The 15,691-nt window shown below is 37.8% G+C and overlaps 1 protein-coding gene across 3 annotated transcripts in view; it reads left to right on the top strand.

Annotated features, from left to right (window-relative positions):
• The window catches only part of PPP2R5E (protein phosphatase 2 regulatory subunit B'epsilon), a 148,772-nt gene that overhangs the window by 92,854 nt on the left and 40,227 nt on the right, over window positions 1-15,691 (top strand). For all 3 annotated transcript variants that reach the window (XM_059373343.1, XM_059373344.1, XM_059373342.1), the window contains exon 4: window positions 9,012-9,113. In XM_059373343.1, the coding sequence (XP_059229326.1) occupies window positions 9,012-9,113 (102 nt within the window). The remainder of the gene's footprint in view (window positions 1-9,011; window positions 9,114-15,691) is intronic.

The raw sequence follows: 15,691 nt of genomic DNA, 5'->3' as shown, positions 1-15,691 counted from the left end.
AAATACAAATAAAAATGACATCTTTGTGAGTTAGGGAAATAGTCTTTTACTTTCATCTTACCTTTTTTACAAAAAACTGTGTTGTGTTAGTCACCATAAAATACATCATCAGTTTTTGATGCAGTGTTCCAGTAATCTTATCTGTTTCGTATTTGAAAATTCTAGTTAGGCAATATGTTTTTGAACTTCCTTTTTTGTTTGATTTTCCCTTTCTCCAACTGACTATTAAGCTGCTTTTATCATATTAAGATATTCCCTCTGCCTCATTTCAGAAATTAGTTTTCACAGAATAGTTGCTATGGCCTAGAAAGCCCTGGTAATAAAGATTAAAGGTATGACCATGTTGTGTAACAATAATAAAGTTGAAATCTTTGACTTTAGAAATTTTTTACATCCTCTTCTAGATTTCTGGATGTTGTAAAACAAATCTAACAGCTGTCACAAGTGCATGTTTCTTAGTCACATGTAAACAGTGGATGCTGTCTTTGGTTCTGGTTCACTGACTGTGAACTTCGTGAGCTTTGTCTACAGAAGTGTTTTTATGATAAAAGTGTGGACACGTTGGTGGAGTGGCTTGACCATACCTATGTGTCATGGTGTTTTAGTCCCTCTTGTGTTGCTGAGACCTCTACTTGTGTGGCAAACAACAGCTTTGACATTATTTTGGCTCAGGGAATCATGTTTAACTCAGGTGAACGTGTTTGTAATAATAACCTCTGGAAATTCTTGCTGAACTTTTTAATTATATTGATAATGTTACATAGTAGTGACAGTTACATATTTAATATCTTACAGAATAAAGGTAGACTGCAGTGGGTGCCTCATAATATAGGACAGTGTCATACTGATTTAATTAAATTTCTCCTTTTTAGATTTAGCTAAGGACATGTCTTTATGTTAGAATAAGAGATTTTAATGGTTTCACAAGTTCAGATAACTTTTAAACAGCTCTGTTAATTCACATAGATGGTGAGGTTTAAAAAGACTTTATATCTAGTCTGAAGTTAAAACTACAGTAAACACTATGGTAATTAAAAGACATGGTTTGGCTCTAGAAACAAATTACTGATTGAACAAATTGCCAGTGAATTAAATTAAGTGCTAATGAAAGTTTTAAAATTTTGCCATTTGTTTCCTAATCAAAGTCCCAGCTTGAAAGATATACTTCTGCTCTAAATTTCTTTTCTTTTTTTAAAAATTATTTTTATTATCATATAAGGTACCATTTACCCCAAGGCTGATTCTAAGTTTCTTGAGCATAATTACAAATGCTTTGGGATTTTTCTCCTTGATTTTATTTATCAATAATTATTAATAATTACTCTAAAAGGGGCTGAGAGTCAGGTTTGAAAGGTTCTTTATCACTGGGACTGTTAAGAAATCTTAAATTTGGCCTTACCAGAGGTAACTTGACCATTATATGTATATTATTTATTTTATGTTCAAAACATAAATAGCAAGGTATCTAGGCAAATTCTGTTTGGATTTTAGTTCTTATTGTTAGAGTTTGAATATTAATACAAATTCTGATATGTTTGGAAATAGTCTTCTCTGTTCAAATGTCTGATTTTGAGATTTAAAGGAACTTTTGCTTACTTTAATATGTTTTATCTTATTGCATTTTTTTGGGCCAGCACAAAATACTGTGAGAAGAATGCATGATGACACAGTTTCAACATTGCATTTGCTGGGTCCTCCCTCTGGTTCTAAATGCTTGATTAAATAATTTTGTTTCTTTTCAGTACATGGTGGATTATAGAATGAACGAATGAATGAATGAACTTGATGAAAAAACTGAGGGATATTATTAAAATTATTACTTGCTTGGGATCTTAATACAAATAGTGCTAGAGGAATAATGGTACTTTAAAAATTGCTTAGATGTTTTCTATTTAACATCATATCATCCCTTTTTGTTAGAAAATTTATTTTGTGGATGTAATCTCAAAATCCATTTTACAGCTGTGATGTCATTATTTTTATATTTATAGTCAATATATTTGCAGTGTTGCATAATTGTATAAAATTATGGTGTCACAGATAACAGAGGGAGAAATGTTCTCGAGGTCAACTAGTTCACTCTGTTATCCAGGAAAAGATGATACCTACTCATCTAGAAAGTAGTATTGTAAAACACAGAGAGGATGACTTAAGTTGCTTGTTCTGTTGTTAAAAGTGTTTTCCTAAGAACATAATATGCCTGATTGAAAGTATTCATTATTAGTAGTAGTTGTTAATAATTTATTATATTTTCTTACCTTCTGTTTTGTTTATTGCTAATCTTGGCATATATTTAGTGAATAGTTATTAGGCGCTAGCCAAATTCTGTTCTTTTATAACGTGCTAGTCATTTTCCTTATACAACAGCAAAATATTAACCAAAATGTAAAATTAGTAGTTTCTATGAAGATAAACAGATTGGGGAAAGGGAAGGGTTTTCTCCTTGCAGTAACTTAAATAAATATTTAAAAATATTAATAGCTGTGGAGTGCCTGCGTGGTGACTCAGTTGGTTAAGTGTCTGACTTTGGCTCAGGTCGTGATCTTAGGATCCTGGGACTGAGCCCCAGGTTGGGCTGCCCACTCAGCGGGGAGTTTGCTTGTCCGGCTTCCCCTCACTTTCCCTCTGCCTTGCCCCCTGCTTGTATGTTTTAGCTCACTTTCTCCCTCTCTCTCTCTCTCTCTCGAGTAAATAAACAAAATCTTTAAAAAATATATTAATAGTCGTATTTTTATTATAAGTCAGAAAATAGTAACTTGTTTGTTTAGTGAAAACCTGATTAAAATATGCGTGAACACTCCTTCCTCTTTACTGCTGGGGCCACATACTTGGGATCCTTCTAAGTCATCTCTTTGACATTTAGCCAAGACTTTGAATTTTATTTATTTATTTATTTATTTAGTGCCGTAGTTCACAGTAATTGGCGGTAAACCAAAGAGCTGAAAAATAAAAGAGCAGCTGGTCCAAAGCAAGTCGCTGTTGGGTTCAAGGCCTTGCCTGCAACAGTGCTATAGTTCCGCATCACAACTGAGTTGTAACCAGAAGAGGTTCTTAGTGTTAGTGTCAGAATTGTCAGTTTTAGCAAATAAAAATATAGGGCACCTAGTTAAATTTGAATTTCAGATAATTTTTTTTTTTTTAAAGTCTTAACTGTGGCCCATGCAAGATGTGGGACATACTTGAACTAAAACTTATTTGTTTATGTGAAATTCAGATTTAATTATTGTCCTGTATTTTATCTGGCAACCTTGTTATTCCTGTTTTTTGTTTTTTTTTTTTGTTTTTTTTTAAATGTGAAGGTGCTAGGCATTCAGAATTTAGTAAGGTGTTCTTGAGGAGCTCAAAATCCGATTGTGGGAGGCGGGGAATGGAGCAGAAGGGATGTGGAGCATTTGAACACCAGAGAGGAAACTTGGCAGTAATCAAGATGTTTGAAGAGAAGGTCTGGACAAGACAGTGGGGATGAAGGGAGTGTTATGTATTTTATGTTAATGCTGAGCAAGGTCATTGCAGCTCTGAATGCGCACAGGTAGGAAGACCTCCTGCGAGTGCCTCTGAGGGCCACCGGCAGGCCAGTAACATAGGAGCGTGGTGATGGGAAAAGGAGAGATGAGAAAAGGAGAGGGTAAAAACTGATAAAAAGAAATGTGGTGGGGGAATCACAAGAGAAGGAAAGAAAGACAAAATAGGTCCGTGCATGGTGTTTGTGGATGGCATGGAGGTGGAGTGCCAGAGAGGGGACCCTGAGATCCCTCCGTGCATATGATGGTGCTGTGTTATCTTGAAAAATTCACAAGCTCTTTGAACTTTTCTTATTTGTAAGAGGAGGGAGTTGGATGAGAGAGTCTTTAACATGATCTGATTCTAGAAGGAACCCGGTGGAATCCCTAATCCTAAATTTCTGCCTTTGAGGAGGGGTTATTTAGATTTTAATACCTTTTTCTCCTGTCCCCTCAGACTCGCTTTCTGTCCTTAGAGCCACTTTCTGGAGGCCACCCCAGGGCCTTCAAACCTTTAGTTTGATTCCAGCATTCCAGTGTTTATTACAATGCCTTTGGGATGAAAATGAATCAGGCTACGTCAAAGACACTTATTTCTTAAACTTATTTCTTTAACTTAAACTTTTTTCTTTGCATTGATAGCAGTGTAGATGAAAATAAAACAGTTGGAAAATAAACCCTTGTACTTTACTTAAAAATTTTCTTTTGTTCATTTTGGATAAACCATTCCTGAATGAATAAAATTGACATTTTAGGACTAGAGCCTCATTTATTTAAATATATTATAGAGACAGTTTTTGTGACTTTAGGAATACTTCGGTGCATTTTAATCTAGCTGCATAGACTCTGCATGATGTATTTGCATAAGGATATAGCTGCTGTCACCAACTTAATAATGTTACCTATTTAATAATCCCTTTAAAACTTGGGCTATAGTGGTGCCTGGGTGGCTCAGTCGGTTAAGTGTGTGTGTTCAGCTCACGTCATGATTCTGGGTTCTGGGTTCTGGGACTGAACCCTGTGTTGGGCTCCCTGCTCCCTGCGACTTCTCCTCCCTCTACCCCTCCCTGCCTATGCTCCTCTCTCTCTCTCTCTCTCAAATAAATAAATAAAAGCTTAGAAAATAAAACCTGGACTATATATCAGAAGTGGCTGCCACTGATAAAGATTTAAGGGAAGCAAATGTACCATTTTGGATAGTGGTTTTTAGGCCATTTTTAGATCTTGGGAATCTTTTGAAAGTCTGACCAAAGCAACTGGATTGTTTCCCCAGTTGGACTCACCATACAAAATTATTGCAGAAAAGTCAGGGAATTTGGAGGACTGTCTCACCCAGTTCCCCCGTCCATGGATAGCTCAAGTTTTAAATTAATGATTTAACTGTACAGTTAAACTGGTCCATTCATTAAATCTTTCAACCATTCATTCATGAGCTAGGCGCTAGGCATTGTAGGAAGCCATGATTTTTAACTCTTTCCTGACAGTAATAATCTCTATTCAAATAAATTCAAGAGCCCATTTTCATATTGAAATTAAGGGCATAACTTATATGCTGTTTGTCTCTAACTTAGGCTTTTTATAGATTTAGGACTTATTTTGTATGCCTCAAGAGATAACAGCAACTACTGGTTTATCATCCATATTCCTCATGCTTTACTACAGCTTTTAACAATTTCCTTTTAGCTATCCACTTTCATCCCTTATAGTCATATCATTTTTTGTTGTCTTTCCCCCTGAATCTTTAGTCATAAACATTTCTTCGTGCTACCATATAGCCATCATCTTTTTTTTTTATTTTTTAAAGATTTTATTTATTTATTTGATAGGGTGAGAGAAAGAGGGCTAGCAGGAGGGTGATGCAGACTCTCCGCTGAGCAGAGAGCCTGATGCGGGTCTTGATCCTAGGACGCTGAGATCATGACCCGAGCCGAAGGCAGACACTTAACTGATGGAGCTACCCAGGTGCCCTAGCCATCATTTTTAATGTTGCACAGTATTCTGCTAAGTTGATGTACCTCTTAAATATTGGACATAGGGGTTATTTCCAATTTTACACTTTTTAGAGAATGTTGCAGATGACTGCTTTAAGTAGTTTTTTCAGACTTGTCTTGGATTAGTTTTTTTAGAAAGATTCTTAAGAATGGGAGCAAAGATTCATTTATTTGGTGACATTTTTATTAAGTACCTTGTATGGCCCCGGCTGCTTCAAAAGCTTGGCCATTTCCATGACACTTGATATGCTTTGACAGTCTTTCCAAATTTGCTAGAGAACTACTTAACCGATTGTCAGCTCTTCATTGTCTAGCCTAATAGATCTGTGCTTCCTTATAACTCATCTGGTGAATATTTAGAAGTAAGCTAAATTAAGCATTATTAAGGAAGGCACATCTGAAGAAATGGCAGTGTGTGGCTGAGTGAGAAGTGCATGCTTTTGGAACTAGTTGCTATCCACACATAATTTACACAACTTGACATTTTTTTGATATGATAATCGAGAGATGAAGTTTTGACCAAATCAGAGGTTTTAGATCACTCAGTGTTCAGAGTTAAAACATCTTAAGTTAGATAACTTAGATTAATTTAAATCACTCAGAACACTTTAACTTGAAATTTTTAAAAAGCCAAACCAAAATACACAGTTTTGTAAATATGTCTAAATTTTTATTTTGTGAATATGACATTGCATCTTCTTGGTTAGTAGGGAAAGACAGGCAAATATGTAAACAAATAATTGCTACAGCACATGGTGGGCTCTGTAAGAGGGTTTATACGACCAGGAATATCAGGGAGCAGAAGTTTCCATGTCCTTTTATCCAGGTTTCTTACTATACAGGAGCACCCCCCCGCCCCCTTTTTAAAAAACTTTCATGGTTTACTTTTATATCTTGGGAGAGGAAAGAAAATTGTTACAGAGTAAGGTAGATACAAATGGTTTAGTTGGAATGAAAACTCAGTTTTGAAATATATGTATAGTTTCAAAAGTAAGTAACCAAAAGACTTCTGCCCTTTTGATTACAGTGTGGCTGGCTGGTTGAAGAGAAGTCATGGGTTGACGGTTTTCTGAAAAGTCACTAGTTTCTTTGTAAACGGGAGTTCTGATAATCATTGGAAGGGACGAAAATAACATAATAGACCTGCGCAGGCTGTCATTGGCCATGGCAAAAGCATTCTAATGTAATGACTTTTTCTTTTTTCCCAGTCGTCTAAGCTAAAGTAAAGCAAGAGAAGTGGCCTGCCAACTCTTCTATAACACTGTGGTAGAGTCTGACAGCCTGGGTTCCGTTGTAACTGCTGGTTACCACGTGTAACCTCAGATCTTAACAACACCTGTGCTTCCATTTCCTCAAGGGTAAATTGAAAATCATGATGGTATCCCCCTCATAGGGCTGTAGAATCCAGTAGATACTGCTCTGTGCACATCTTAGTCAACCACACAGTAGCATTTACTGCTGTTGACCTCTTTGTTGTTCTTAATATACTCTTCCCTCTTAGCTTCTGAGACCCCAAACTCTAGTTCTTTTCTTCTCCTACCTTCTATTCCTTTTCATTTGTGTTGTTTGGTTGTTCTTTTACTCTTTGATTTCTAAATGTTGGATACCTGTGGGTTCTTTCCTTTCTTCCTATTTACTCCTTTCCAAGGTGATCCATTGGGCTCATGGCTTTAAAATCATCTATACGCCAAGGAGTCCTTATATCTCTAGTCCTGACATGTACAGCTCTAATGTCCAGATTTACATGTCTGATGACCTCCTGGATATTGCTTCTTTAACACATTCCTTACTAGATCTCTGGATTCTCCCCGGGCTACCCCAAACTAGTAAACAAAGAACGCTTTCCTTTTCCCACCCATCTCCATCTTGGGTAAATGGCCTGCATCTGTGATTCATCCTTGATTCTTTCCTTTTCTTTATCCCTCGTATCCAGGCCAGCAGCAGATGTTACTTCCAGAGTAGATTGAGAATCAGTCTACTTCTGTCTCCTCTGCATCATTCCAGTCCAAGGCATCATTGTTGCTTGCCACCTCCATAGGTTTCTAACTTGTCTCTTCCCTGTCTGTTCAATACAGAGAGAGCTACCAGAATGATTTTTTTTTAAAGGAAAAATAAAATCCTGTCACAGTTCTGTTTAAGATCAACTGATGGCTTCCTATGACACGTAAAATCAAATTTCTCCTTCCCATAGCTTACATATCTGGGCTCAGTTTCTATAGTAAGAAAACTAAGGTATTTGTGAATTTAACTAAAATATTAGCTCCTGGAGAATACACACTTTTTTCTGCTTTGTTCACTGTTATTTTCCCAGTGTATGGAATAGTGTATGAATATAATGAGCATTTAATGAATATTAGTTAAATGGATAAACATACAGATTATGTGGTACCCCAGAAGCCTTTCTGCTTTCCTCTTTCAGAGCAGCATATCATATTTTGTATTTTCTGCGTTAGAAAGTCCAGCAAAGGCTTCTGGTTCAGTCTCCTTTCTTTTCCCTTCTTGCTTTCTATACATTTACCCCCCTGCTACCCCTCCTGTTTTATTCTTCGCTACCCCTCCCCTCCTGTTTTATTCTTCGTATCTGAGGACGTATTTGGGTCATTGGGAGAGGATAGATGACTAAGTAGGACGAGAAACAGAATAGAAATTGAGAAGGAACCCTGAGAATAGTAGCAACCACATTTTCAAAATAAGCATTTTCTGCAGAAATCTTGGAATATATGCAGAAATAGTAGCATAGAATAATAAGTCCTCATCTCTTCATCGCCCAGTTTCAGTGGTTAAATCAACTCCGAGCCATTCTTTGAGCAACCAGCATTTAATCTGGAAATTGCCAATAGAAATAACTAATTAGCTTATAGAGATTTGTATCACAGATACATCTTATCCTGGGCATCATTACTATTTTTTTTTTTTAAGTTTATTTTTAAGTAATCTCTGTACCCAGTATGTGGCTTGAACTCTCAACCCCCAGATGAAGGGTTGCATGCTTTTGTGACCGAGCCTGTCAGGCACCCTGGTTTTTGTAAACCCACTGAGAACAGATGAGGTATGATTTCAAGGGTGTTAGGTTTGGAAATAATCTTTTCTGATTTGCTTTCTGTAAATGTCTGACATTTTACCATTAGTTCAACCTGTAAATTTGCAAATTGTGAATAAACCTGAAAAGGGAAATACACAAAGCCCATTAGCGGTTATTTATATCTTCATGTAAATTGGTTAATTAGAAGCACACTTGACCAGTAAGTAACCAAGAGCAGGCTTTGATGGGAGGTCTAAAGTCACAGGGGTCTGGGGTGGGGATGGCCATATAAGGACAAGGAGTATTGTTCAAGCGGGCAGGAGGTGCAGCTCTGCTGCTCCCCGGCTTTGTCTAGAGGTGGTCCAGGCCATGAGGACTGTAGAAAGAGGTCCCCGTTCCAGTTTGGTGGTGTTGCTGTCATTTGTCGTCGGGGTTCCTTTTGGCTGGCTGCAAACCTGGAGGTGCTTTTATTTAACTCTGCTGCTTGTTTATTTTTAGGTATCTTGCAATATATTCAGAACTCTCCCTCCTAGTGACAGCAATGAATTTGATCCAGAAGAAGACGAACCTACCCTTGAGGCATCATGGCCACACTTACAGGTACTTTGAACTACCATTTGTTATAAAAGAAAGCTCCATTAACTCATTAGCTAATTAGCATGGGAATTTCTTGAAGGCCTTTATTCACCCAGAAATCAAATTAGAGTACATTAATGGAAAGCTGGAGAATGCTGTGTTCCTCTCTCTCTCAGTAATTAGGATGCCAAGAGAATAAAATAATAAGTTGTGGTATAATGCTTTAGTGTGGTTCCTCCCAGGTTGTGGGTCAAGCCAGCAGTTCTTGCCCTTTGATGAGAGCTTCTGTGTGATCCTGCCTGCTGGAGCTGCCAACAGGAACTGAACTATATTCACATTAATACTAGTTGGATGTGATTAGGTCATAGAGTTTATATCTCATTTTCATCAGCAGGTTCCCTGGGGATTGAACGCCTGTCTTCCTGATAGCCACAGATGTGCTTCTGTAGCCTGCAAGGGCAAAAACAAATTGCAGTAGTTATTTCATAGTGTTGTAAGGCAGAGCAACAACTGATAGAAAGCTTATGTGAAGGACAGTTTTGTTCTCTTGCATTGGGAAAGCCATGTTTTCCAGTCAATACGCATGTACCAGGACAGGTCAAGGGATGGCCATCCCTGTATCTCCTCTCCCAGCACCAGGCCCATCTGGACTGTATTTACTTACCCATACCAGTCATTTTCCGTCTTCCCTTCCTGGTGGCTTGCGCTGCAGGCCAACATTTCCAAAGGAATAGAACACGGAAATGTGAATGTAATGCTCCCCCCAAGCTATCTTTCCATTGAGTTAAAATGTCCTCAGAGGCTGGATGACTACCAGCCAGGAGGGAAGGCGTGGTAGAGAGGGGCTAAAACCTTGTCCACTTTCAGCCAGAGGCAGAAGCCATTGTATCTTTGAAGTGTGCTCTTGGCTACTTGTTGACTTTGAGAAGAGCAGAAAACTGCACGAGGGGAGGCCTAGAAGGGTGTCTTAAAAGTTTCTTTCTTCCCCACTTCAGAATTTTTTACATCAGTTTGCAACTTTCCCTGTCCTGCTTTGGCAGCTCAAGGTTGCTACGGATATACATGTATGCCGTTTCCTCTAGTTATGGAGAGAGCTTTCTGGGCCTCCATTTCCTCAGCTCTTACTCGGGTGTGTTATACATATGTATTCCTGCTGCCAATGCCAAGACTGAGTAAATAAGTTAAAATGCTGTGGCTGATTTCCTATTTTAGCTGCTTGATTTTTTTTTTTTTTTTAAGGTGTCAGACATACTATCTGCAATCTAAGAAATTTAGAAAATTATTTGTGCTTTTCATGGTGTATCCCAGATTGACAAAAATTAAAAAAAAAAATCATTCTTTTGAATAGGTGGACTTCTTGTCATGTCTTATTCCTAATATTTGGCACGAGTTCCTAAAGTGCAGTGTAGTCTGGAAGAAATTTAAAAACCAAAACAAGTAAGATAATCTCTTCAGGAAAGTCCCACATCTCATGGTTGGAAAGGACAGGAAGAAAGCTGTCTACAAAGCTTCAACTTCTCTTCTCTACATCCCAGAGACAGTAGACTACTCTGGTCATTTGCAAGAGCTTTTTTTTTTTTTAGATTTTATTTATTTATTTGACAGAGAGAGATCACAAGCAGGCAGAGAGGCAGGCAGAAAGAGAGGAGGAAGCAGGCTCCCCGCCAAGCAGAGAGTCCGACGCAGGGCTCGATCCCAGGACCCCGAGATCATGAACCGAGCCGAAGGCAGCGGCCCAACCACTGAGCCACCCAGGCGCCCCTGCAAGAGCTTTTTGAATGCTCTAAATCATGATCACCAGAGATATAAATTTCCCCTAAAACACAGTAACGTTGAACTGAGTATTTCAGTTAATCCTTCCTAAGCTTAATGACTCTATAAAATACAGACCAAATTAATTTCTAAAGCTATGACACTAAATTCTGTCACCAAAAATCTCTAGCTTACATTGTGTCATTCCTACAGGAGCATTAACTGTTAATTCACCTGAAACTGTAAAACCAAAGCGACAATGAGGAGCGAGGATGAGACCTTTACCCTTATGATGTAAAGTCACAAAGTGTATTCCAAAACGGGCTGGCTTCATCTGTGTTGACACCCTGTTCAAGCCTATAAGCCTCTGATCCCTGCTTTAGCTTAGGGGAAAATATGACTTAGACTGGATCAGGTAAAGGAAACCTATTTTTTTTTTTAAAGAAGATTTTATTTATTTATTTGACAGAGAGAGATCACAAGTAGGCAGAGAGGCAGGCAGACGGAGAGGAGGAAGCAGGCTCCCCAGCAGAGAGCCCGATGCGGGGCTCCATCCCAGGACCCTGGGATCACGACCTGAGCCGAGGGCAGAGGTTTTAACCCAGTGAGCCACCCAGGTGCCCCAAAGGAAACCTACTTTTTAAAATTCACAAATTAACCTTCATTTGTAATAAAGGTCAAGTCAGTAGGCACACTGTCGTCTTCAGCTGTTCCTTTCTGGAGGTCTTTGTACTCAAGATTCCTGCGTTTCTCTTATGTCTTCTAACTCTACAAATCGGTCACTTTTCCATTTTCACTGGTAGGTGGTTTAATACTGATAAGAACACTCACTGAGCATTCAAGAAATCTCCTTATCTGTTCATGACAGGTCATTCATGTGATAGTGAGTTATTACTAAATTTAACATTTTACTTTTTAATTGATCCAGCAATATTTTTCTGACCAAAACATAGCACTTTCTCTGACCATTCCACTTTTTATTAACTCTAGCATTAGCAGGAGCTGCTTCTTCTGGATCACATTTTTATAAGGAAGCACAGTGTTTATTACCAGATACCTGATAATAGTACGCAATAAGAAAATTGCATTGAGTCGTGGTTATTGGGCGATGGGGGCAATGAGCCTGGCCAGTTGACTGTTTTGCACGCTTCTGGTCTGATTTAAATTTATGGCTCATATGAAACTGCATCCAACAAATAATGGATCTTTGGAGATATTTAAAAATAGCAGAAAGTTTAGTGGCCCACTGTTAAGTGTCTGACTCTTGATTTTGGCTCAGGTCATGAGATCAAGCCCTGAGCCCTGTGTCTTGGCCTCCGTGCTCAGGGGGAATCTGCTGGAGATTCTCTCTCTCTCCCTCTGCCCCTCCCCTTACTCACTTGCTCTCTCTCTCTCAAATAAATAAACTTGAAGAAAAATAGACAAATTTTAAATCCACAGATTTTTAGTTTAAATATACCGAAGGTTCTACTGTATGTGTATTATTTGATCTTTTCTCTTATCTGTCTTGGTATCTTTTAAACTGGTAGTCCGTAGTTACTATGGCTTTCTGTGTGTGTGTTTTTTGTATTCGTGTCTGTAATTCCAGTAGAATGTGATTTTGCAGGACTTCCATTTACAATCAGGGGATTGTTTTGAGTGCTTGACACTTGAGACTGCAAAACAGAAATGCTAAAAAGTCTTTTTAACTCATGTTCCTTGGAGCAGTCACGTATGTGATTTTGAAAAGTGAAATTATTCTCTCAGTCCTTAGTCTGTCTTTCCCTTTAGAAATTCAAGGGAGATTTTTGATTCTGAGGTAAAAATCTGTCTCATAAGTGTAGAGAAGATTTATGCTTATTAATAAATGTGTCTAAAGTGTTTCCACCAAACTGTTTTAAACTATATCTGCTTTCAAGGGACCAGAGGGGAGCACTTTGCCAGTCCCGCTAGAAAGCCCTGCCAGCCCACCAGTCAGGCCTGCAAGATGAGAATCGTTCCACTTTGTGTGAATTAAACCCCTTTTATGGGTTGTTTGAATAAGGCTGACATTCTATTTATAAAAGAAAGAGTTGAAAAATTAGTGTATTGAAGAAAGAACTATTCTTCTAGAGCGTGTTGGGGGCTCAGTCATTATTATGTGTAGAAATACAGCTTGACAATGTTCAGATCATTGGGCAAGAAGTTTTTCAAATTCAGAGTTTCAAAGAGAAAACATTTTTTTTTTTTTTTTTTTACTTTAAAGTAAAATCCTAATGTGAATACCTAACTAAAGTGTTAAGTTAGAGTCTGAAGTCTTGTAAGGTCACTGTATGATGCGTTTAGGTTAGTGGTAACAGCAGATCCTTGGGGGAGCCCTGATTTTCAGGCCTGCAAAGTCAAAACTTAGTTTCATAATATTACTGTGCTATTTGCTGTTTTCACTGTGTTGACGTTGGAACGGATAGTTGTAAAAGCATTGGTGGTTGAAATTGCTGCTGCCTTAGCACAAATCAAGATGGTTGTGGCAAATTAGTTTTGTAATCATATTCTTTACTGGCGTGGGCTGACAATTAAAAAAAAAAAAAGGGCAATTTCATTTAAAAATGTTCTTGGAAAAGCAATAAGAATTATGAAATTAAATATTAAATCTTGACCTATGAGTACACAATTTTAAAAATACTCTTTGTGACAAAGAGGGAAATGGAAGTATGCCCAAAGCCCAGTGACTACATACTGAAGTATATCAATTTGTCTTGTGCTAAAGCATTTATGTGATTGATTGAGCTACCAGCTAAACTAGCTGGTTTTTCATGAAGTATTTTTACTGGAAGGAATGTCTGGCAAACTGTAGTTCTGTCCTGGGTATTTGGTGGATGTTTTCTTGAAAATAGACAAAACAACTGATAAAATTAGAGCATTCAAGCAAAATTTAGAATTATAATTTTGGAAAACTTTTTCTGCTGTCACCTTGAACTTTATTGTTTATAAAAGCTTAGACTTTTTGGGCGCCTGGGTGGCTTAGTTGGTTGAGCAACTGCCTTCGGCTCAGGTCGTGATCCCGGAGTTCCAGGATCGAGTCCCGCATCGGGCTCCCAGCTCCATGGGGAGTCTGCTTCTCCCTCTGACCTTCTCGCCTCTCATGTTCTCTCTCACTGTCTCTCTCTCAAATAAATAAATAAAATCTTTAAAAAAAAAAAAAGCTTAGACTTTTTGATAAAATTGGAGATTTTAAGGAATAGGAATTTGGATACCATATAATAAAACTTGTCAGCATTTGAAAAATCTGTGTAACTCGGTGAACCAGTATTTTCCAGTTGGCCAGTGAATGATGTTAGGAAACCGTGCATGGATAAAAATCCTTTCGAAGTGTAAGACAGACAATTGGAATTGAGTGTTACAGAGTATGAAAAATTAATTGATTTTGGCTTCAAATGCTGCATTGCAACTTCTGTTTAAGAAACTCAAGTTTTGGTGTAGTATCAAGGAAGAATTTTCACAATTATGTGAAAAGATTATGAAAATACTCATCCTTTTTCATACTGTTAGTTCTGCATGAGGCTTGATTTCTTTGTATACTTCCACCAAAACAGTATATTGTAATGGATTGAATATGGAAGCAGACAATAATCTGTTTTCTAATACTCAATTTAAGAGATTTTTCAAAAATAAGAAAAATAATGCTTCTTAGTAATTCTTTTTGGAAAATAAAGTTATTTCCCACAAAAACATATGTTAATATGTAATATATTTTATTGCCTTAAAATGAAATAGTAAGTATGTATTTTTAATTTTCTTAGGTTGTGTTTCTGACTTTACATATATAAATGTGTATTTTCATATATATATATGTTATATATACAAAAGGTTTGGAATCTTCAACAATTTTTTTTTTTAAAGATTTTATTTATTTATCAGAGGGGGGGGGAGAGAGTGAGCACAGGCAGACAGAATGGCAGGCAGAGGCAGAGGGAGAAGCAGGCTCCCTGCTGAGCAAGGAGCCCGATGTGGGACTGGATCCCAGGACGCTGGGATCATGACCTGAGCCGAAGGCAGCTGCCTAACCAACTGAGCCACCCAGGCATCCCGGAATCTTCAACAATTTTTAAATGTAAAGGAACAAGACTGAAAAGTTTGAGAACGCTGTTTTAGGCAAAAGTGATAATGGTGTTGTGTGTTAGTCACTGTGCATAGCGCTTTATATATATTATCACATTTAATCTTAGGGATTGTCATCCCCTGTTATTCAGGTGAAGAAACAGTCTTAGCGAAATGAGCTTGCCTAGGGTTACACAGTTAGTAAGGGGCAGAGCTATACTTCCAGTGCCTGCCTGTCTCTTGTTAAAAGTTCCGTTTTTAACAAGATGGGATCAGGAGGGAGACAAACCATAAGAGACTCTTAATCTCACAAAACAAACTGAGGGTTGTGGCAGCAGGGAGGGAGAGGGTGGTGGGGTTATGGACATTGGGGACGGTGTGTGCTATGGTGAGTGCTGTGAAGTGTAAACCTGGCGATTCGTAGACCTGTACCCCTGGGGCTAGTAATACATTATATGTTAATTTAAAAAAAAGATTAATCAATTACCTAAAAAAAAAAAGTTCTGTTTTTTATATACTGTTCTATACTCCACCAGGATCTAATATATACTTTAACATAGATTTATTTTGCAAAGAGCATAAACAGTGATCTTCTACTGTTTACCAGAACGATTATTTGAGATTGACTCTACAGATGAGGATATTTTTATTCCTTGCAGATGAGAGTATTCTGATAAACTATCATGTATTGGGTAGAGGAGTATAAATTGCCATACATCTTCTGAAAGGAGATTTAGCAGTGGGTGTTGAAAATCCTAAAATGTTTGGATATGTTTTGCCCTAACAATTCACTT

Source organism: Mustela nigripes, chromosome 13 (assembly GCF_022355385.1).
Source record: "Mustela nigripes isolate SB6536 chromosome 13, MUSNIG.SB6536, whole genome shotgun sequence".
Lineage (NCBI taxonomy): Eukaryota > Metazoa > Chordata > Mammalia > Carnivora > Mustelidae > Mustela > Mustela nigripes.
Note: the sequence above shows the minus strand (reverse complement) of the source record. Positions and strands in the feature narration are given on the sequence as shown.